The following is a 23,237-nucleotide window of genomic DNA, read 5'->3' on the forward strand; positions in this document are numbered from 1 at the left end:
ACTATAGACTGTGTCTTCGGAAAAATACCTCTATGAACCTATGTAAAAGTTACATGCAATTGTAGGGGTTCGTGAGCCCCCTGAATCCAGAAACTACAATCTCTTGTATAATTATTTTTTTAAGTGATGAGATGAAACAGTCACCATGTGAGAGAGGATGGTCCTGGCTCACCCTGGTGTGACCAAATTATTGCTTCTGAGTAACAGGAGGGCTGTGCTGAGTCCCTGCCAGCTCCCTGCAGTCACCCCAGGCACGGCATGGGTGCCTAGGATGGGCAGATGCTGGGGCAGCTATAGTGTGAATGGAGACCCTAAGGCTGCCTGGAATTCACCAGACCACTTGCTAGCCTACTGAGCTAATGGTTTATGAAGAAAGTCAGCGAGGACTGCTGTCCTAGGGAACATCATTACTCATTAGTGCTATTTTCTCTCCTTTAAGGCTTCCTTTATTCATATCTATTGGCAAACAAAATTATACAATCTACAAAGCAGAGACAGTATTGTTGAAAAAACAGTCATGCTGCTTTCCACATAGCACTTAATATATTAAGTAAAACAAGCAAGAGGAATGTTTTATTTATGAAACTAGTAATAAAACGTATTCGCCTAAACAATACTAGGGGGAAAAATACCTCCTTTTTGCTTTCCTTGTTTTGATCAACCTCAATGTCAATGGGATTATTTCCATTTGTTTCTTCCAGTTCATCCTCACTGGAAGGCAAGAACAAGTTATTGAACGGTTATTTTGTACTAATTTTACCAAATACAAACAATAAATTGATTTAACTGAAAATTTTGTACTAATTTTACCAAATATAAACAATAAATTGATTTAATATAAAATTAGTATGTTTTCGGGCTGCTGAGATAAAAACATCTTTGTAATTGAAACAGAATACCAACTCCATAGTTCTTTCAGTCTAAATGATGAAAAACTACTAAAATAGATTCCTAACTTCCCAATCCAGATCAAAAACATGATTGCTCTATATTTGTAAACTGAAAATATCAAATTGAAAATGCATTTACATGTTATTTTCCCATAATTATCTATTGAGGACTAGGATATGATTACTAAACAAAACTGAGAAATTATGGAGAATAAATTTCCACTGCATTGAAACAAACCTGACAACAAGTAAAAAATCCTTTTTCAAGTACCATCTTTCTACCCAAGGCCACACAAAGTCTGAGGCTTTTCTGGTGTCCTGGACAACCAATGTTTTAAAATTAAGTTTAATTTTAAAAAGAAAACTTACATTGGTATATACTTCAAATGCTTTTTGTAATATCCTGAATGTAGTATTTTATTTAATTTCAATTTCAATTTAATTTAATTCAGTATTTCATTAAATTTAAAACAAACAAACAAGAAAAGTCCCGGTGTAGGTAGGAACGCAACTGTAAAACATGAGAAAACTAAATCTACAGAAGTCAAGTAGCCTGCCCCAGTTTGCCCACCTCGCACTGCTCTGGAATCCATCCCAGGAGACCATGCCCACTATGCGCCACCTCCTCCCCATCCTCCACCAAGGTAGCAGGAAGTTCTAGCTGAGGAAAGAGTGTCCACAAGAAGAAAGAGCCTTCGGTAAGGGAATTTTGTCCCAGTTCCTGCCACGACTTTCACAGGCAAGTCCTGTTAGAAAGTCAACAATTTATCAGGTGCTGCTGCAGCATCTCCATCCCTGCATCCCAAAAGTGGTTAAGGTGCACATGGGAGGTAGAGGCAGAGTTTTTGGCCCCATCAGGGCCAAGTAATGTAAAAAAAGAAAGAAAGAAAGCAAGCTTCCAGGGAGTAAGAATGGAAGTGTTGGCAGGTATTCTTATTTCATACTCAAGGATATCCAATCCCATTCTGTATTATTTAATTTTGATTGCTGTTTAGTAAACTGCACCTGCTTGTAGTAACAGACTTACTATACAGACAGTAAACTAGGGAAATGAAAAAGCTTCATTAAAAATTGATAAGAGCACTCATCCCTAAACAGACCTACTAGTATGTAAGTCGGAGGTAAAAATATGCAGATGTATCATAGTCAATAATTTTATAGGCTCTTACAATTGAAAAGAGCTTTGGAGATGTTCCTAACATCACTCTCAATTTATACTTGGGCCAAGAGGTTTGAATTCTCCAAAAGTGATACTCAACTTTCAATGTGTTCTCACATGTTACTTTTTCATTTGAAATGATAAAATTCCATCCTGAGATGGGACGCCGAGGACCGTGTATTTCATCCTCCTTGATTTTTTTTTTTATTATTGATAAAAATATGACAGGAAATGTGGAAAATAGGATTTTTTAAAACCTACCTATATCTCTCACCACTTTAACAAGAAAACCATTAGGTCTGCGTGCTGCCTTCTGGACTTCAAACATCTTCATTTTAGAGTTAAGGAAAACAAGAGGCTTGGGGAAGACGCATGTTGAACTCACCTGCCTGTATGTACAATTTTACTATGTTAAAAAATAAATGAAAGACCTTAAACATCCCAGTGTAGCCTGTGGCATGTAAGTGGAATCTTCAGAGCTGAGACTAGAACCCATTTCTGAGTGTGAGTTGGCCATTTCCACTTCTCTAAGCTACATACAAGACTGAGGAAGTGATGGTTAGGAAGTATTCTCCATACTAAGCTATCCTTAAAACTAACATCCTTATTAAGAAATTATAGGCCGGGCACAGTGGCTCAAGCCTGTAATCCTAACACTTTGGGAGGCTGAGGTGGCCGGATCACGAGGTCAGGAGATTGAGACCATCCTGGCTAACATGGTGAAATACCGTCTCTACTAAAAATACAAAAAAATTAGCCAGGCAAGGTGGTGGGTGCCTGTAGTCCCAGCTACTTGGGAGGCTGAAGCAGGAGAATGGCGTGAACCTGGGAGCTTGCAGAAAGGCGGAGCTTGCAGTGAGCCGAGATCGCGCCACTGTACTCCAGCCTGGGCGACAGGGCAAGACTTGTCTCAAAAAAAAAAAAAAAAAAATCATAAAATGTTTCTCTTTCTCATTCACACACAAAAAACAGATGGTCAAAAAAAGAAGAAGCAACTCTAAATTGTATTGTTGTATTTTTGTTTCCACATGACGAAGATAAAAACACACCAAATGAATCTTGTAAAAATATGCCATATTAAACCTCAAACTACAAAATAAAAGATTCTTTTTTATTAAAAGGAGCCACCCCTTCTAAAGGGGCAGGAAAAAAAATGGGTCAAAGTTAACTGACTCAAAATGGAAGTTCACTGACTGCAAGGAAAGAGCGGTGAGAAAAAATCCCTGAATAATGTAACACACTCCAATACATCTCATGAACATGCAGTTCCACCGGGAAGGCACGGGGAGAAAACCAGTCATTCTGCCTTGCCTTTGTGTATTTGGGGCTCTCAGATAGTCCCCTAAGTGGTTAGACAACACCCCAGCCACGTGCTCACCTCTCCTCCCGCTCCCGTTTTTGTTTCCGGGCATGGCGATCCATCACACTAGTTTTAGTCCTTGTCTTCTTCCAAGAATAGTAAAATTTTACCAGACTTGCTATAGATTTATCAGGAAGCTAAACATAAAAAATGAGTTGGTTTATTTGAATATAAAAGTAATCTTGAAAAATCAAATGTTTAGGTACCTTTAATAAGGATCACTCTTCTATGTCTGAAGCCATAGCCCTTTTTTCTGATAAGAAAAAATTGATAAATGGATTCTTATCAATAGACATTTTAAATTACTAAAGTTTGTAAGTGAAACTTAGTCAATGAAAACCAGTTCAAGATGAATCAAGAGTTTTCACACACCCAATGTCCTTAAATAAAACTTAGTTTATTTTTTAAAAATTCATTTTAACACTTAATGCAAATGTCAGTAAGCTTTTAAGTAGGAGCCTACCAAAGAGCTTTCCAGAATGTAAATGATAAGTCAGCTGTTCCCAAGCAGACAGAGCCCCTTGAGGCACCACCTCAGATAACCATGAAAGATCTTTTGTGCTGGGCGCGGTGGCTCACACCTGTAATCCCAGCACTTTTGGAGGCTGAGGCGGGCAGATCATGAGGTCAGAAGATTGAGACCATTCTGGCTAATATGGTGAAACCCTGTCTCTACTAAAGATACAAAAAATTAGCTGGGCGTGGTGGCATGCGCCTGTAGTCCCAGTTACTCAGGAGGCTGAGGCACGAGAATCGCTTGAACTCGGGAGGTGGAGGCTGCAGTGAGCCAAGATCGCGCCACTGTACTCCAGCCTGGTGACAGAGCGAGACTCCGTCTTAAAAAAAAAAAAAAAAGATCCTTCGTACGGGTCTAATCTTTTGGGAGTCCCAACAAGAGGGACTGGGGCGGGTGGGGAGGGTCCAATCACAGATGACAGGATGGGAAGTGCTAGAAGTGCTTTACTCCTATAACTGGAAAACTCCTATCCACAGAGCAGCACGTACTAAGCTGAATCTTCGAAAGGGGAACTTTATCAAAAATGGGAATATTTATGTTTGAGTATGATATCCCTATCTCAAGTATGCTGCAGAAGAGAGTAGCTAAGAGAAAAAACTAGTTAGAACTCAGTGGTCTCATCTACTTACCATTTGTTGGATTCTATGAAAAGTTTTCCCATGAAAACTAAAGGCTTGCTCAAATAAGACTTTATCTTCCACAGTCCACTCATCTGGGAAAGGGGTAAAGTTGGGCAAATCAGCCAACGACTTTTCGATATTATGTTTATGCCAGAAGAGCATCCCAAGAGCCTACAAAAATCGTATCAGTGAAATTTTACATAAAAAAACAATGAAAATGGAAATGAGACCAAAGAAAGAAAAGTGAGAACTACTTCATATTTAGACAAACTCACTCATATACAGTGCTAAGTGGCAGACACTGTCAGATGCCCCTTTTGCTATTCTTTATAATTGTGGTAACATACACACAACATACTTTTTTTTTCAGGTGATGTAATTTTTATTATAGGTATGTCTTTTAATATAGGTATAAGTATCAAGAAAGAGTGAAGCAATTTAAATAAATTATTTAATTTTCAAACAAAATACAGTATATTTTAATTGGAAATTACACATACAATAAAAATATTTTTCTTGGAAACGATAAGTATACAATTTAGGATGGTGATAACTTGTTAGGTACAGCAACAAGGGAAGGTGGTACTTGTTAGGTATGGCAACATAGGTATCATCAGGGAAGTGGTCACAGAGAAACTATCTACAAACAATTATTCTAAAATAGTTAAAAATTAGCATGAACATAAAGAGATGAAATGAAAAATGAATACTGGCTTTCACTCCTTAGAAACTGGCTGGGTGTGGTGGCTCACACCTGTAATCCCAGCACTTTGGGAGGCCGAGGTAGGTGGATCACATGAGGTCAGGAGTTCAAGACTAGCCTGGCCAACATGGTGAAACCCTCTCTCTACTAAAAATTCAAAAAAATATTAGCTGGGCATAGTGGCGCATGCCTGTAGTCCCACCAATTCAGAAGGCTGAGGTAGGAGAATCACTTGAACCTGGGAGGCAGAGGTTGTTCCAGCTTGGGTGACAGAGACTTGTCAAGGGAGGGAGGGAGGATTTATTACTGTTACTCCATTTTTCTAATAGAAACTTGATTTCGGCCAGGCGCGGTGGCTCACACCTGTAATCCCAGCACTTTGGGAGGCTGAGGTAGGTGGATCACATGAAGTCAGGAGTTTGAGAGCAGCCTGGTCAACATGACGAAACCCTCTACAAAAGACTCTACTAAAAATACAAAACATTAACTGAGTGTGGTAGCGCATGCCTGTAATCCTAGCTATTCAGGAGGCTGAGGCAGGAGAATCACTTGAACCAGGGAGGCATAGGTTACAGTGAGCTGAGATCGCGCCACTGCACTCCAGCCTGGGCAACAGAGTGAGATTCCGTCTCAAAAAAAAAAGAAAAAAAAAAAAAAGATAAATTTTATCCACCTAACCATCCAAGTGAACAGCTCAGTAGTATTGAATACATTCATAATGTTGTACAATCATCCCAATATCCATCTCCAGAGCTCTTTTCAACTTGTAATAGGGACACTCTGTACCCATTAAACAACAGTTCCTATTCCCTCTCCCTATTCCTCCCAACCCCCAGCCCCTGACAACTATCATTCGACTTTCTGTCTTTAAGACTATTATTATTATTGATCGGGTGTGGTCGCTCATGCCAGTAATCCCAGCACTTTGGGAGGCTGAGGTGGGCAAATCACCTGAGGTCAGGAGTTCAAGATCAGCCTGGCCAACATAGCGAAACCCCATCTCTACTAAAAACACAAAAATTAGCCAAGTGTGGTGGCTTGCGCTTATAATCCCAGCTACTCGGGAGGCTGAGGCAAGAGAATCACTTGAACCTGGGAGGTGGAGGTTGCAGTGGTGAGTCGAGATCATGCCATTGCACTCCAGCCCGGGTGACAAGAGCGAAACTCTGTCTCAAAAAAAATTGTTTTAATTTATTATTACTATTATTATTATTATTATTTGAGGCAGAGTCTGGCTCTGTCAGGCAGGCCAGAGTGCAGTGGTACTCACTGCAACCTCCACCTCCCAGGGCCAGGTGATCATCCTTGATTGCCTCAGCCTCCCAAGTAGCTGGGATAACAGGCACATGCCACCACACCTGGCTAATTTCTTTTTTTTTTCTTTTTTTCTTTTTTTTTTTTGAGATGGAGTCTCGCTCTGTTGCTCAGGCTGGAGTGCAGTGGCGCGATCTCGGCTTACTGCAAGCTCCGCCTCCCGGGTTCACGCCATTCTCCTGCCTCAGCCTCCTGAGTGGCTGAGACTACAGGCACCTGCCGCCACGTCCGGCTAACTTTTTTTTATTTTTAGTAGAGACGGGGTTTCACCATGTTGGCCAGGATGGTCTTGATCTCCTGACATCGCGATCCGCCCGCCTCGGCCTCCCAAAGCGCTGGGATTACAGGCGTGAGTCACCATTCCCAGCCAAATTTCTTGTACTTTTTGTAGAGACAGGATTTTGCCATGTTGCCCAGGCTGGTCTTGAACTCCTGGGCTCAACTGATCTACCCACTTTGGCCAGAAGTAGAATTGGTGGATAATATGGTAATTCTATTTTTAATTTTTTAAGGAGCTGCCATCCTGTTTTCCCCACCAGGTGTACCATTTTACATTCTCACCAACAGTGAATGTCCTTGTCTCTTATAACCTTTTTAAATTTAAAGTCTATTTTGACTGATATTATTATAATCACTCCTGCTTTCTTTGGTTACTACTTGCATGGGATACCATTTTCCACCCTTTCACTTTAAAATTGTGTCTTCGGAGCTAATGTAAACCTCTTGTATATAGTGGGATTCTGTATTTTTTACCCATTCTGACAATCTCTGTCCTTTGGAAAGTTTAATCCATTTATATTTAAAGTAATCACTGATAAGGAGGAACTTTTGTCATTTGGCTATTTGTTTCGTATACTCCTTAAAGCTTTTTATGTCCTTCATTTCCTGAATTACTGTCTTTTTAGGTTTTATTTATTTTATTTTATTTTTTTAAAGACAGGGTTTCACTCTCATTGCTCAGGCTGGAGGAGCAATGGCATGATCTTGGCTCACTGCAACCTTCACCCTTCCAGGCTTAAGCAATTCTCCTGATTCAGCCTCCTGGGCAGCTGGGACTACAGGTGCATGCCACCATGTGCAGCTAATTTTTTTTTGTAGAGACAGGGTTTCGCCATGTTGCCTAGGTTGGTCTCCAACTCCTGAGCTCAAGTGATCTGCCCCGAAGTGCTGGGATTATAGGTGTGAGCCACCACATCCAGTCTCATTTTTATGTTTTGTTGATTATTTATAGTGAAAGATTTAAATTTCTTTCCATTTCATTGTGTATATATTCTATAACTATTTTCTGAGGCTGGGCATTGTCGCTCACACCTATAACCTCAGCACTCTGGGAGGCCGAGGTGAGAGGATCACTTGAGCTCAGAAGTTGGAGACCAGCCTGGGGAACGTAGCAAGACCATGAATCTACGAAAAACAAACAAACAACAAGTTAGCCAGGCATGGTGGTGCACGCCTGTAATTGCAGCTACTTGAGGGGCTGAGGCAGGAGGACTGCTTGACTCAGCCCAGGGGTTTGAGGCTGCAGTGAGCTATGATCACACCACTGCACTCCAGCATGGGTAACAGAGCAAGACCTTGTCTCAAAACAAAACAAACAAAAAGACACAAGTTTTTATTTATTTTAAATTGCACATTAGGCCTTTATTACACTGATCTAGAAAGAAAGATTTAGTACAGTTATGCTCACAATGAATACTGGGTCCACATGGCAGAGCCAAGCAATTAGAACACGATTTAGAAATCAGTCAGTGAAAGAAATATTTGGACATGATCAAGAGGCATTTCACTGCCACAAAACAAGGTAGGGGAGGGATTCGAAAACCCATAGCAGGATGCAATCCTACCCCTTAGAGGTCAAGAAGTTTATCCCATGTTGGTGTGAGGAATGGCTTCTTTTCCTTTTTTTATTTTTATTTTTTTGTTGTTGTTGATACAGAGTTGTGATCTAGAGTGCAATGACATGATCTTGGCTCACTGCAACCTCTGCCTCCCAGGCTCAAGCGATCTTCCCACCTCAGCCTCCAGAGTAGCTGAGACTACAGGCACCCACTACCACGTTTAGGTGATTTTAAAATTTTTTATAGAGATGAGGTGTCACTATATTGCCCACGCTGGTTTCAACCTCCTGGGCTCAACTAACCCTCCCACCTCATCCTCCCAAGTAGCTAGGACCACAGACACATACCACCGTGTCTGGCCGATTTTAATTTTTTCTAGAGACAGGATTTTGCCATATTGTCTAGGATGGAATGGCTTATTTTCTGATGACCACATGTGGGACTACTTCAACTGCTACCAAAAATTCCAGAAGGGGGCTGGGCGCGGTGGCTCACACCTGTAATCCCAGCACTTTGGGAGGCCGAGACGGGTGGATCACGAGGTCAGGAGATCGAGACCATCCTGGCTAACACGGTGAAACCCCGTCTCTACTAAAAATTAAAAAAAATTTAAAAAAAATTAGCTGGGTGCGGTGGCGGGCACCTGTAGTCTCAGCTACATGGGAGGCTGAGGCAGGAGAATGGCGTGAACCCGGGAGGCAGAGCTTGCAGTGAGCCGAGATTGCTTCACTGCACTCCAGCCTGGGTGACAGAGTGAGACTCTGTCTCCCCCCAAAAAAAAAATAAAAATAAATAAACAAAAAATTAAAAATCCCAGAAGGGTTTTTGTTTTGTATTATTTTTACATACAATTTTTTGGAAAAGTAAATCTAACACATGAACTTAATACAGGATTGCTCTCAACCTTCTAGAGCCACCTTCCCTGGGGTCAGGGAGGAAATGGTTGTTTTTTCACATCACTGTGCAGGTTATAGCCATCTTCCACTGGAATGAGCAGAGCTCTCCTGACAGTAGTCTGACTAGAGAAGAGTACAGCATTGGCTCCTGGGGTCAAAAAGGCTCTCTTTGCTTCTCCTCCTTGGTCATGACAGCATGGCTCCTCCTGCAAAGGTCCTTAGTAAACAAAGCCCTGGCAAAAGCCCAAGTCACTACCTCTCAACTCTCTTGGATAAGGGGAACTTTCTCCCTGCACCAGAGGTGCTATTCTGACTAGATTATATGAAGCAAGTGGGTGCAGGAGACAAAAATGGTTACAATGAAAATGGGAGTCATGAGTTCCCATCTGCGGCTGCAACGTAGGATGCCTACAGATGTGGTCAGTGTGGCATGTGCAGAAAGGAGGTGAAGAAGAATGGTTGGGCAGGGAGTGTTCCTTGAGAGAGCAGTCAGCTTGCTGGCCTTCACTTCTGGGCCTTGTCCTGGGCAGCCACAGCTTCCATGGCTTTATGCACGGTCTCTTCATCCCCCAGGAACTTTTTTCATTCATGGGCTTGATGGGCTTCAAGTTCTTGTCCAATTTATAGACAATGGGATTACCAGTTCACAAGTTCAGCTCCACTATGGCCTCTTCAGAGAGACTCTCCAGCAGCTTTTAATTGAGAATATCCTCATTTCTCCCCTTTACTTTTGAAAGCATTTTCTCAGATACAGAATTCTTAGTTGACAGTTTTCTTCTCTTGCTGCTTTGAATATATTACCCCACTTCCTCTGGCTTCCAAAGGTTTTGACAAGAAATACCCTAACAAGCTTATTCAGGATCCCTTATATGTAATAGGTTAGTTCTCTCTTGCTGCTATCAAGATTCTCTCTCTCTTCGAAGTTTCATCATGTGCTTTGGTGAGTTTGAGTTTATCCTACCTGGAGTTCACTGAGTTTCTTGGATGTTTATATTCACGTCTTTCATCAAATTTGTGAAGTTTTTGGCCCCTATGTCTTCAAATAATTTCTCTGTTCCTATCTCTTTCTCTTACCCCTTATGCAACTTTCACATGCATATGTTAGTCCACCCAGTGTGTTCCTAGGGTACCTTAGGCTCTGGTTACTCTTCAATCTTTTCTCATCTGGCTGCTCAGACTTGAATCATTGCCACTGTCCTTTCTTCACGTTCTTTCTTATTCTTTCTTGGGACTCTTCAAATCCGCCTTTGAGCATGTCTAGTGAATTTTTCATTTCAAGAGTTTAAGCTCTAGAATTTCAATTTGATTTCCTTTTAGGTTTTCCATTTCCTTACTGTTATTTCCATTTGTTCATACATCATTTTCTTGACTTTTTCTGTATCTTCTATTAGTTCTTTAAAAATATCTTTAAGATAGTTGTATTAAAATCTTTGCCTAGTAGATCTGCCACTAAGGTCTTTTCCCAGGGACAGTTTCTGTTGATCAATTTTTTTCTACCGAATGGGCATAATTTACCATTTCTTTGTATGCTCTGTGATTTTTCTGTTAAAACCTAGACATCTAATAATGTAGTAACTCATAATCACACTCCTCCTCAGGGTTTGCTACGTTTTTACTAAGGTTTTGCTTTCTTTTAGTTGTAGGCTTGCCTCCATGCTGAGGATCAGCCTGAGTATAAACTGAAGGTCTTCTCTGAGGCACTGACTTTCCTTGCCACTGGTCACAGAACCAGCATGGTTCTAGGATCTGTGCTCTTCAAGTACCACACTTTACTGCCTCAATATATAAACGAAGAAGGTAATTTATGAAAGCACAATTGTTGTTTATTCTTTTAAAAACTATATATATATGTTATATATATGATATATAAAGGTCTCAGCTTAGAAAAATGGTAGAAATAGAACAAGCAACAAAAGAGGTAAAATGAGATAATCTAGCAATACTTTGCTAATGGTAATTTTTACACTGGAATTATAATATAGGGAATTTTCATGCTAATGCTCTTTTTTTATTTTTTATTTTTATTTATTTATTTTTTGAGATGGAGTCTCGCTCTGTCGCCCAGGCTGGAGTGCAGTGGCACCATCTCGGCTCACTGCAAGCTCCGCCTCCCAGTTTCACGCCATTCTCCTACTCCTCCGGAGTAGCTGGGACTACAGGCGCCCGCCACCACGCCCGGCTAATTTTTTTTTCTGTATTTTTAGTAGAGATGGGGTTTCACCGTGTTAGCCAGGGTGTTCTTGATCTCCTGACCTCGCGATCCGCCCGTCTCAGCCTCCCAAAGTGCTGGAATTACAGGTGTGAGCCACTGCGCCTGGACACTAATGATCATTTTTAAAGGAGAAATGATCAAGACTACCATCCTTAAGAATTCATACAGGTATATTTTGCAATCATCTAATAATTAGAAGTAGCTTCAATGACCAGGATAGAGTAATTAAATGTAAGGCCAAGTCCAAAAGAAAGTATACAATTTCACATAATCTAAACTTTTGGTAACTTCCATCATTCAGAAAAATAAGAAATGTCAGTAACTTACAGGTTTTAAGATCTAGATTAATGCCATGGAAAGCATTAATCCAACTTGATGTGTTTAAAGTAAATCATTAAAGCTGAAACAAGGTATCATCACACTTTTGCAGAAAAATAAATCTTGTGGATTTCTTATTAGTACATTCCAAACAACATTTAAAAGAAAATCTTGGCCGGGCGCAGTGGCTCACGCCTGTAATCCCGACACTTTGGGAGACCCCTTCTCTACTAAAAATACAAAAATTAGCCAGGCGTGGTGGTGCACACCTGTAATCCCAGCAACTTGGGAGGCCAAGGCACGAGAATTACTTGAACCCCAGAGGCAGAGGTTGCAATGTGCTGAGATGCGCCATTGCATTCCAGCCTGGTTGCCAGAGCAAGACTCCATCTCAAGGAAGGGAAGGTGAAGGGAAGGGATGGGAGGGGAGGGGAGGGGAGGGACTTTAATCAAACATTTACAACCTGAAAATTATTCAAAATGGTGAATATTAAAACACTTCAGGTAAGAATGTGAAAACATGCGTCAAAAAACATCATTATACAACCAGAAGAATGAAAAATCACATATTCACATGAGAAAGCACTATGTGAAAGCACTATGTTCAAGCATCCAGCTCCTTAGTAATCACTAAGTAATCAGTGTCCTAAAGGCTGTAGATCTGCTGAAATGCACAGATGTGCCTTTCAAGTCAAAGTGTCCTCTAATATTCATCTTGAACAAGAAAAAGAAGACCAGAGTTTGTGTAACACTACTAGTAATTACCAAAAAATTGCTAATGAGGAAACACTGCTACTCAATACAGAGAAGAAAAAAATAAAATTATTTAGTTATAAATACTCATTTTTAACAGCAAAAGAAAGAAAACCATGATATTACCTGTTCCATGTTGTACCCATGCTTTTCTTTGGCAATGGCAATGTATTCGTCCACTGAAAAACAAGATGAGACGCCAGTAAACAAACTGAGGGACAGAGTACACCCTATGGTCCACTAGAATTGATACACGTGTATATTTCAGGCCTGCTAATATGGTTTGGCTGTGTCCCCACCCAAATCTCATCTTGATTTGTATCTCCCACAATTCCCAAGTGTTGTGGGAGGGACCCAATAGGAGGTAACTGAATCATGGAGGATGGTCTTTCCTGTGCTATTCTCCTGATAGTAAGTCTCACAAGATCTGATGGTTTTAAAAAGGGGAGTTTCCCTGCACAAGCTCTCTCTCTTTGCCTGCTGCCATCCATGTAAAACATGACTTGCTCCTCCTCACCTTCCACCACGACTGTAAGGCCTTCCCAGCCATGTGAAACTGTAAGTCCATTAAACCTCCTTTTCTTCCCAGTTTTGGGAATGTTTTTACCAACAGCATAAAAACAGACTAATACACTTGTCATGTACAAGACTAAAAGAACAGACAGTAACAAAACAGAATCATTATAATACAGTTATTGATCCCACAGAGAAACTTCTGAATGAATATTCTGACATATTAACAGCAGTTATCACCTGGTGATGAGATTATGAGTCTTCTTTAAAAGAGAAAAACAAAGGCTCATGCCTGTAATCCTAACACTTCGGAAGCTGAGGCGGGAAGATCCTTTGAGGCCCGGAGTTCTAGATTAGCCTAGATAACATAGTGAGATCCTGTCTCTACAAATAATTTTTAAAAATAATTAGTCAGGGCCAGATGCGGTGGCTCACGCCTGTAATCCCAGTACTTTGGGAGGCTGAGGCAGGCGGATGACTTTGAGGTCAGGCGTTCAAGAGCAACCTGACCAATATGGCAGAACCCCATCTCTACTAAAAATACAAAAATTAGCTGGGTGTGGTGGCACACACCAGTAATCCCAGCTACTTGGGAGGCTGAGGCAGGAGAATCGCTTGAACCCGGGAGGCAGAGGTTGTAGTGAGCCGAGATTGCACCACTGCACTACAGCATGGCGACAGAGCAAGACTCCGTCTCAAAAAAAGAAAAAAGGAAAAGAAAGACAAAACCTTTAGTTCTACTTAAAACTTTCTACAACAAACAAGTATTACTTTAAACAATATGTTTAGCAGTAAAAATAAGTATGAAATTGGGGGTCATTTTTAGTCTCAGCTCAGGTTGAATAATGAACAAACTATTCTTATGTTTTAAAAAATTCTGAAGAGATAGATTACATGGCCCAGTGCTTGGTATTTGCTTTCAAATATGTACTCCTCCAATACAAGGTGGCTAGCTTTCAAGTACCATGGAAAATACCAAGGAAAACGAATTGACTCAACCTCCAGAAGAAGCTGCCACCCCCAAAGATGAATCAATTTCCTCCCTGAGGATATTCTAATCTTTCTCCCCAAATGTACAAGAAAAAATAATGCACTAGTCAATAGCACTGCCATATGTTCATGCACGATTTTCCTTTATGAATTAAAAAAATAATAACACAAGCTAAAAAAAAAATCAAGTAGTACAGAACTGTATGAAGGTAGGCAGTAAAATCCTGACTAGTCCCTATTCCCTCTTGGCTCCTAAATCTTACTCTCTAGGTACAATGGCCAAACTTACAGAAGACAGGCTCAGAGTGATCCACTTTCCCACTATGACACAAAGAGTAAACAGAGGAGTCCTAACAAGTCTGAGCTTCTCCATCTCCGTTTGCTATGCGATTATACCAAAAGCATGCTCCCAGCTCTGGGAGAACTGTCAACCAATTTAGGAAACAGAAATCAATTTTGAAAAAGAATTCCAACTCTTATAGAAGCATGTATTCTAAAAATTGGGAGAAAATATTCCACTGATAAAAGAAAAAGTCTATCTAATTCAAACAGCAACTAATTACATACTGCAGCTCAATATTAATTCTAATATAAAACCACTAATTTTCCATTTGTTTTAATATTTAAAATAGTTACAAACTGGTTACTTCACTCAGATTACAGTAAAATTTCAACTTACTTGAAAGTCAGCAGATGACAAATGAAATGACCATAGTTCATCACAAAAGTCTAACTGGTGATTTTAAAAAGCAGGGCAAAGACCAGGCACGGTGGCTCACGCCTGTAATCCCAACACTTCAGGAGACTGGAGTGGGTGGATCGGGAGGTCAAGATATCAAGACTACCCTGGCCATCATGGTAAAACCTCATCTCTACTAAACATACAAAAATCAGCTGGGCGTGGTGGCGCATGCCTGTAGTCCCAGCTACTTGGGAGGCTGAGGTTGCAGTGAGCCAAGATCGTGCCACTGCACTCCAGCCTTGGTGACAGAGCAAGACTTCATCTCTCAAAAAAAAACAAAAAAAAGCAGGGCAGGGAATTACTCCAAAGTGTGTCCCTTGCTTTTTACTTCACAATACAGTAGATTATGCCAAATAAAAGTGCTCTAAGGTTCTAAAAAGCGTCAGATGAGGCTGCTTGAACAGGTGGTTCTGTATACCTGGCCAGAACCCTGCAGAGAGACACAGGTAATGTGGGGGTTCGTACTGGAGGAGATGAGATGCAAATGGCAGCATACCAGACCTAGAAACAGACGGCAGGCCAGCTGATTAAAAACCAGGTCATGAGATGCACTCAGGAATATGTAAGGACAAAAGGCGAAAACGATCTGCGGTAAATTGAGGGTCAACTCTGGGGGTCTGCTTGTTTAAAACTGGCTCGAAGGGTTCCTTCCTTTAATAAATACTTGGTAAATGAACAACAAATGAACCTTAAGCTTCTGCTGTAAAATCTCAAGTCTGAGAGCACACTATTATCTACCTTAACTGAGTAAGGAATGTATGTATGATCACCAGTGACATCATCTTTGAGCAAACACAGGCACAGGCTGAACAAGTGATGCAGGAGTCCCTGGAGTAGCCCAGCACAGGGGTTAGTCCTGCCCGTGGTTCTTGGGCAGATGTTATCTCCTCAGAGTCCCTCCTGCTACATCAGTAACAAGGCCTGTAAAGCCTGTGCCCACTGTCTGCAACTAGATTTAGCTACAAATTATAAGACACACACAAGTATTTGTTGAATGCTACTCCATTTTCATCTCCTCTTTTGTTTTTTAACTGGGCGCGGTGGCTCAAGCCTGTAATCCCAGCACTTTGGGAGGCCGAGTCGGGCAGATCACGAGGTCAAAAAGACCATCCTGGCTAACACGGTGAAACCCCGTCTCTACTAAAAAATACAAAAAGTAGCCGGGCGAGGTGGCGGGCGCCTGTAGTCCCAGCTACTCGGGAGGCTGAGGCAGGAGAATGGTGTAAACCCGGGAGGCGGAGCTTGCAGTGAGCTGAGATCCGGCCACTGCACTCCAGCCTGGGCGACAGAGCGAGACTCCGTTTCCAAAAAAATAAATAAATAAATAAATAAAGAATCAGCTGGTAGTAGGAACAGTAAGACAGTAACACAGTAGATTCCGAATGCTGCAGCTGAAGTTATATAGGACATCTGCCATACTGTAAACAATACGGTATTCTTACTAAGGTGACCTGTAAGTCACGTAACTTTTTAGATTTTCTTGGATGGCCGGGTGCAGTGGCTCATGCCAGTAATCCCAGCACTTTGGGAGGCCGAGGCAAGAGGATCACTTGAGGTCAGGGGTTCAAGACCAGCCCGGCCAACATGGTGAAACTTCATCTCTACTAAAAATACAAAAATTAGCTGGGCGTGGTGGTGCATGCCTGTAATCCCAGCTACTTGGAAGGCTGAGGTAGGACAATCGCTTGAATCCTGGAGGCAGAGGTTGCAATGAGCCGAGATCGTGCCACTGCAGCCTAGCCTAGGCAACAGAGCGAGACCCTGTCGTAAAAAAAAAAAAAAAAAAAAGATTTTCTTGGAGATCACCCTGATGACTCAAATCTAAAGTAAAGGAAGAAAGCACGCTACTATAACTACTTAAATGAAGACACATGGTGTGTCTACTAGGTGCTTGGAAGGTTGTGATGAAATGAAACTAATCTGTAAAAGGAATTACCATCTAATACTTACTAGCAAATAAACACTTTTCATTCTTTTCATTGTTCCCAATGTCCAATAAAAATTAGACAGACATTTGCTGAATGAATGCCTGGGGTGCTGTAATATGTACAATGTCAACATTTGAGGTTTCCTGTCCCACAAGATAAAAGGCAGCACAGGTTATATACAGGGTAAGAAAGACCCAGGTCAAATCCTGGCTCTGTCTCAAAATAAAATGAGTTGGTCTAGCAGTGCATGGCACACAGCACTGTATGACTATGTTATCTTTAGCAACGCCCTGACCTTCCCAAGAATTAGTTCTCACCAATAAAGCCAGGTTATCACCTAACTGAGAAAACACCACCACAGTAGGTACTCCTCCTCCCTCCTTTCCTCACAGAATGTTCTGGACTAGAATTTACTCAGAATATAGTCATCTGCACAAGCAATGCTGTTGACAGACCTTGTCTCTTACTGTATTCCTGCTCTACATAATGCTCAGCTTTTGTTTTCTTTAATCAAGGTACATGGATGTCTCCCATACTTTTCAGAATCTCTGAGGCTATTCCCTTCCCACCACCTACCCTGTTCCTTTACAGAGTTATACCCGTAGCTGCTGGTAGGACAGTAATGAAAATGAAAAGTGCACTTTTCAAAACCTCCCACGTGGTTTCCTTAAGTGAAGCAAAAAAAAGCTTTCAACCTTAAGTGAAGCAAAAATAAGCTTTTCTTATTTCAAGAAAATAAAATGTGTTCCCAGCTACCCTCATAAAAAAACAAAAGATAAGCAGATGCTTAAAAGTCAGTGGATAGAAGATGAAACAGGAAGGAAGAGGAGCAGGAGAAATACAAACTACCTACAAAAAACTGCTCTTAAACAAAGAAAACAGGGATCCATGGGGATTTTTCCAACTCTGGCAACAACAATCTTAATTCTGCCCCTTATTGATTAAAAATTCACCAATCTGGAAGTGAGGAGCCACTGGGGTCAGGAACTCATGAAGTAAACGCTGATCAGAACAATGAGCAAAATCCATGCTGCTTAAGAAAATGCCAGCACCTTTCCACCGGCCCGGGCATCTGCACCCATCACCCTTCCCCAATGTTGACAGGGTGCGCAAAGTGGGCCTGCCTTGTGCAACTTGGCTGACATTCCAATCTGTCGGTCAGAAGCAGAAGAATCCATCCACTGTTATAACCATTATGGAGAGCACAGATGAATGAGTTATGGGCTTCCTCATAATATCACTTAAAGACAGAATGTGAAATCCTCATTCTTCAAGAAAGTTTACAAAATTCCAAAAGCCTAATCAAGCATTTACTGAATTAAACTTACTATGTACAAAGCACTGTATTAAATAGCAAGCCAAAATAAAAAGCAAAAATGAACCGATTTCCCACAGTAGCTTGAGACAACACACAGGTAACAGAAGAGAACAAATACAGAAATAACAACACAGATGTAGGACAGTATGGGAATGCCAAGTAATCAGCAGATGATGATCATGACCAATGAAGGAGCGCTTCCTAAAGGTTCAGCAGCTATTCTGATAAGCAGAAACAACAGCTAACATCTGAGAATGTATTATGTATGAGCCATTGTTTTAAGGTCTTTACAATGATTTTTAAAAATCTTCTCTGATAGTTCCATTATCACTCCCATTCACAAACGAAGAAACTGAGGCTCACAGAAGTAATTTGGTTAGGGTCACACAGCTGGTAAATATCAGGTAAGGTATAAGGTTTATGACCTCTATGCATGGCTGGGCGCAGGGGCTCACACCTGTAATCCCAGCACTTTGGGAGGCTGAGGTGGGCAGATCACAAGGTCAGGAGTTTGAGACCAGCCTGGCCAACACAGTGAAACCCCGTCTCTACTAAAAAAAAAAAAAAAAAAAAAAAATTAGCTGGGCATGGTGGCTCGTGCCTGTAATCTCAGCTGCTTGGGAGGCTGAGACAGGAGAATTACTTGAACCAGGGAGGCAGAGGTTGCAGTGAGCCAAGATCGCACCACTGCACTCCAGCCTGGGCAACAGAGCAAGACTCCCATCTCCAAACAAAACAAACAAAAACCTCTATGCACAATCCTTCCCTCCTTCCCTCCCTTCCTTCTTTTAAAAAAGACCAGCCGGGTGCAGCAGTGAGAAGCAGGAAAAGAGTAGAACAAGGAGTTCCATCTGCAATTGTGAACAATCAGTTGAGATAACTCACTACCTTCGGACCAGCCAACACAGTTCTATCTCTTAAGGACAGAAGACAGAGGCAGAAGAGCTCTTCAGATTAGAACAGCCTCCTTGGTACAGGGAACCAAGGCTAATCAACATACTGTATCTAGCTTGAATTAAGTTAACAGAACTGTGGTTGATGAAGTGATGGAAAGCAGGGGTAAAAAACAGATGGATGCTAAACTTTACTTGTTTCTATATTCATTTTAATTCAATGAACTAAATGCCCTAGTACCCTCAGTAAGTCTCAAGTGCAAAAGAAGGGAGGAATGCAGATGAAAATTGCCACAGTAACCTTAACTCACCCTTCCCTCCCGCTAGATACTGCAGATATTCAGAACACCGTGTGATCTTGCATATTCTATGCAGAGCAATAGGCTGGCACCATACAGTGGGCTGATGACAAGACTTATAGCCTTCTCAGAGCTTTTTAAAAAAAATATTTTTGAAACACTTGCTGTAGCATTAGGTACCACAGAGGAAACATTACATCAATTTCTCTCTCATCACTCAACTGAACATGCCAAAATTCTCTTTAAAAATATAGTAACAAATACTGTGGCATCTTTTATTATTAAAATAAGAAATGAGTTATTACAACTTGCTGAGAATCAGAGTTTAAATAATTTAAGTAAAGCAACTGTGCCACCTGGTGGGCACAGACATTACTACAGTAAACATCTGAATGCTCCCTCTCTGGGGTGGAAACAGCACAAAAAGTCAAGCCAGAGATTCTGCCTGAGGATTTCATCAATCAGTCCTTCCAAGTAGGTAACAAAATGTACTTTCTTTATAAAAATGCTATTTCTTGGCCAGGTGCGATGGCTCACCCCTGTAATCCCAGCACTTTGGGAGGCTGAGGCAGGCAGATCATGAAGTCAGGAGATCGAGACCATCCTGGCTAACACAGTGAAACCCCATCTCTACTAAAAATAAAAATAAAAATAATTTTTTTAAAATTAGCCGGGCGTGATGGCGGGTGCCTGTAGTCCCAGTCACTAGGGAGGCTGAGGCAGGAGAATAGCGTGAATCCGGGAGGCGGAGCTTGCCGTAAGCTGAGACTGTGCCACTGCACTCCAGCCTGGGCGACAGAGCGAGACTCTGTCTCAAAAAAAAAAAAAAAAAAAAAAGGCATTTCTTAGTGGGAATTTGTTAAAATCCCACTTTACAGAATAAGTCAGTCCCCAACGCCAACTCCCAGAGAAGTGACTTGTCTGAATTTGGCAGAGTCACCAGTAGTTGCTGGTAGGGCAGCGATGAAAATGAAAAGTGCACTTTTCAAGACCTCCCACATGGTTTCCTTAAGTGAAACAAAAGTAAGTTTTTAACCTTAGAAAATTAAATGTGCTCCAGCTACCCTCATACAAAACAAAAGACTGGCCAGATGCAGTGGCTCATGCCTATACCCTGTAATCCCAGCACTCTGATAAGCCAAGATGGGAGGATTACTTGAGCCCAGGAGTTTGAGATCAGCTCGGGCAACATAGTGAGCCTCCATTTCTTAAGATTTAAACAAAAAACAAAAAAAACATAAATGCTTAAGGTGACGGATAAAAGATAAAAGATGAAACAGGAAGCAGACTAACAGAAATACAAGCTACCTGCATCAAATCGCTCCAAACAAAGAAGGGGACCCACTAGGACTTTTCCCCAACTTTCTATCTCTGGCAGCAATAATCTTAATTCTGTTCATTAAAGATGAAAGAGAGTCTGTGTTACAGGAAGGCTCGGGGGGTTCTTTAGCTCTGAAAAAGAAGCTAAACCCCATTGTGAGACAGAGTATGAGAAGGTGGGCTCTCCTGGCCTGTGAGAGGGAGTTGGGAGGGGCAGGCTCTCCCACTGTTAAGTCCTACCATTTGCAATGTGGAGGGTTTTCTATTCTTAATCCAATAGAGTAGCCTTCAACAAGCACTGCTATATAAACAAGATATTTAAGAGCTTTCAATGTAGGTCGCAGCAAAGTTATCTTTTATAAAATACATTATGTTGAAATTACTCTCCACTGATTTAACAAATATTTCAGGCCTACTGTGTGCCTGGTGCTGCTTCGATAGCTGTGATTAAAATAGACAATCTCTGCCCTTACGGAACTCGCATGTCTGACTGGGGAGACAGAAACAGTCATACAAATAATGAATTCCAATTCTTGTAAGTGCCCGCGAAAAAGAACTATGAATGCACATAATTGAGGAACCTGATCTGCAGAATCAAGGAGGGCTTTCTTTTCAACGGGGGAGAGGACATTATAAATTCCTGTGTACTTGTGTTATTTATAGTAGGAAAAAAGAAGAAAATCTAAATGTTCAAGAATAAGATTTGGGCCAGGAGCAGAAGCTTACGCCTGTAATCGCAACACTTTGGGAGGCTGAGGTAGGTCGACCACTTGAGGTCAGAAATTCAAGACCAGCTTGGCCAACACGGTGAAACTCCAACTCTACTAAAAATACAAAAATTGCCAGGCGTGCTGGTACATGCCTGTAATTCCAGCTACTTGGGAGGCTGAGGTACAAGAAATAATGGAACCCAGCCGGGCGCGGTGGCTCACGCCTGTAATCCCAGCACTTTGGGAGGCCGAGACGGGCAGATCACGAGGTCAGGAGATCGAGACCAGCCTGGCTAACACGGTGAAACCCCGTGTCTACTAAAAAAATAAATAAATAAATACAAAAAACTAGCCGGGCGAGGTGGCGGGTGCCTGTAGTCCCTGCTACTCGGGAGGCTGAGGCAGGAGAATGGCGTGAACCCAGGAGGCGGAGCTTGCAGTGAGCTGAGATCCGGCCACTGCACTCCAGCCTGGGCGACAGAGTGAGACTCCGTCTCAAAAATAAAATAAAATAAAATAAAAATAATTAATGGAACCTGGGAGGCGGAAGTTGCAATGGGCTGAGACCATGTCACTGCACTCCAGCCTGTGCTACAGAGCAAGACTGTCTCAAAAAAAGAAAATGAAAAAAGAAAAAGAAAAAGGAGAAAGCTTCTCACTACTGCACCCGGCTGGTCTTTTTTAAAAGAAGGAAAAGAAAAGAAAGAAAGAGAGAGAGAGAGAGGAAGAAGAAGAGAGAGAGAGAGAGAGAGAAAGAGAGGTGTGGGTGAATAAATTATGCTACAAGATGGGATATTATTCAGGATCAAAACTCGGTTTAATTTTTAATTGCAGGAAAATTAAAGTTGAAAACCGTTACACAGAAGATGTAACCATTTGTGCTTAAAATCAGAGTGCATATAAGCATACAGAAAAGATCCAGAAGCAAACTTTAATAGTGGTTATGTTCACACGGTGGGGTAAGTTAGAGGCTATTTTTAATAATAAAAATAAGTGTGTGTGTGTGTGTGTGCGTGTGTGTGTGTGTGTGTGTAACTCTTCCCTGAATTACTTGAGAGTAGCTTTCATATATTATGACTCTTAAACCTTCAGCAAGTGTTTTCTAAGGGTACGTATACTGTCCTACATAACCACAGGACAGTAAATTAAATATGGAAACAACACTTTAATCTGCATCCATAGAACAATTTGGTGAACTGATCCCAAAATGTGCTTTACATGTGCTGAAGAATTTTAAAGTAAATCCCAATTATTTCATTTCATCCCTACATATATTAATATACACCTCTTTTTAAAATGTGGGCATATTTGTTACATAACACCAATGCCATTAATACACCAAACAAAAACAGCAGAATTCCTTGGTATATGAAACTGTTGGCCGGGCGCGGTGGCTCAAGCCTGTAATCCCAGCACTTTGGGAGGCCGAGGCGGGCGGATCACAAGGTCAGGAGATCGAGACCACAGTGAAACCCCGTCTCTACTAAAAATACAAAAAATTAGCCGGGCGCGGTGGCGGGCGCCTGTAGTCCCAGCTACTCAGGAGGCTGAGGCAGGAGAATGGCGGGAACCCGGGAGGCGGAGCTTGCAGTGAGCCGAGATCGCGCCACTGCACTCCAGCCTGGGCAACAGTGTGAGACTCCGTCTCAAAAAAAAAAAAAAAAAAGAAACTGTTATACTCACACTAGATTGGTCTAACATGTACAAGTCCAACAACAGCAATTATTGGAGCGGATGTGGAGCAAATAAACTCTGCATTTTACTGGTAGCAGTGTAAACCAGTCTGACCACTTTGAAAATAATTTGGCACTGATCTCTCAGAGCTAAGCATATATATTCCAGACGGGTATCAAGAAATAGGTCCAAGAATGCTCCCAGCAGTAATATTTGTAATAGTCAAGAACTGATAATGGATGTCCACTGTCAACAGAAAGGATAAACTAA

General features: G+C 41.5%; 1 protein-coding gene across 2 annotated transcripts in view; it reads right to left on the reverse strand.

Moving 5' to 3' along the window:
* The window catches only part of LOC105467381 (REST corepressor 1), a 135,144-nt gene that overhangs the window by 19,838 nt on the left and 92,069 nt on the right, over nucleotides 1-23,237 (reverse strand). For both annotated transcript variants that reach the window (XM_071099547.1, XM_071099546.1), the window contains exons 4-7: nucleotides 12,707-12,759; nucleotides 4,556-4,717; nucleotides 3,428-3,546; nucleotides 633-711 (exon numbers count right to left, since the gene is read on the reverse strand). In XM_071099547.1, the coding sequence (XP_070955648.1) occupies nucleotides 633-711; nucleotides 3,428-3,546; nucleotides 4,556-4,717; nucleotides 12,707-12,759 (413 nt within the window). The remainder of the gene's footprint in view (nucleotides 1-632; nucleotides 712-3,427; nucleotides 3,547-4,555; nucleotides 4,718-12,706; nucleotides 12,760-23,237) is intronic.

This window comes from Macaca nemestrina, chromosome 7 (genome assembly GCF_043159975.1).
Source record: "Macaca nemestrina isolate mMacNem1 chromosome 7, mMacNem.hap1, whole genome shotgun sequence".
Taxonomy (NCBI): Eukaryota; Metazoa; Chordata; class Mammalia; order Primates; family Cercopithecidae; genus Macaca; species Macaca nemestrina.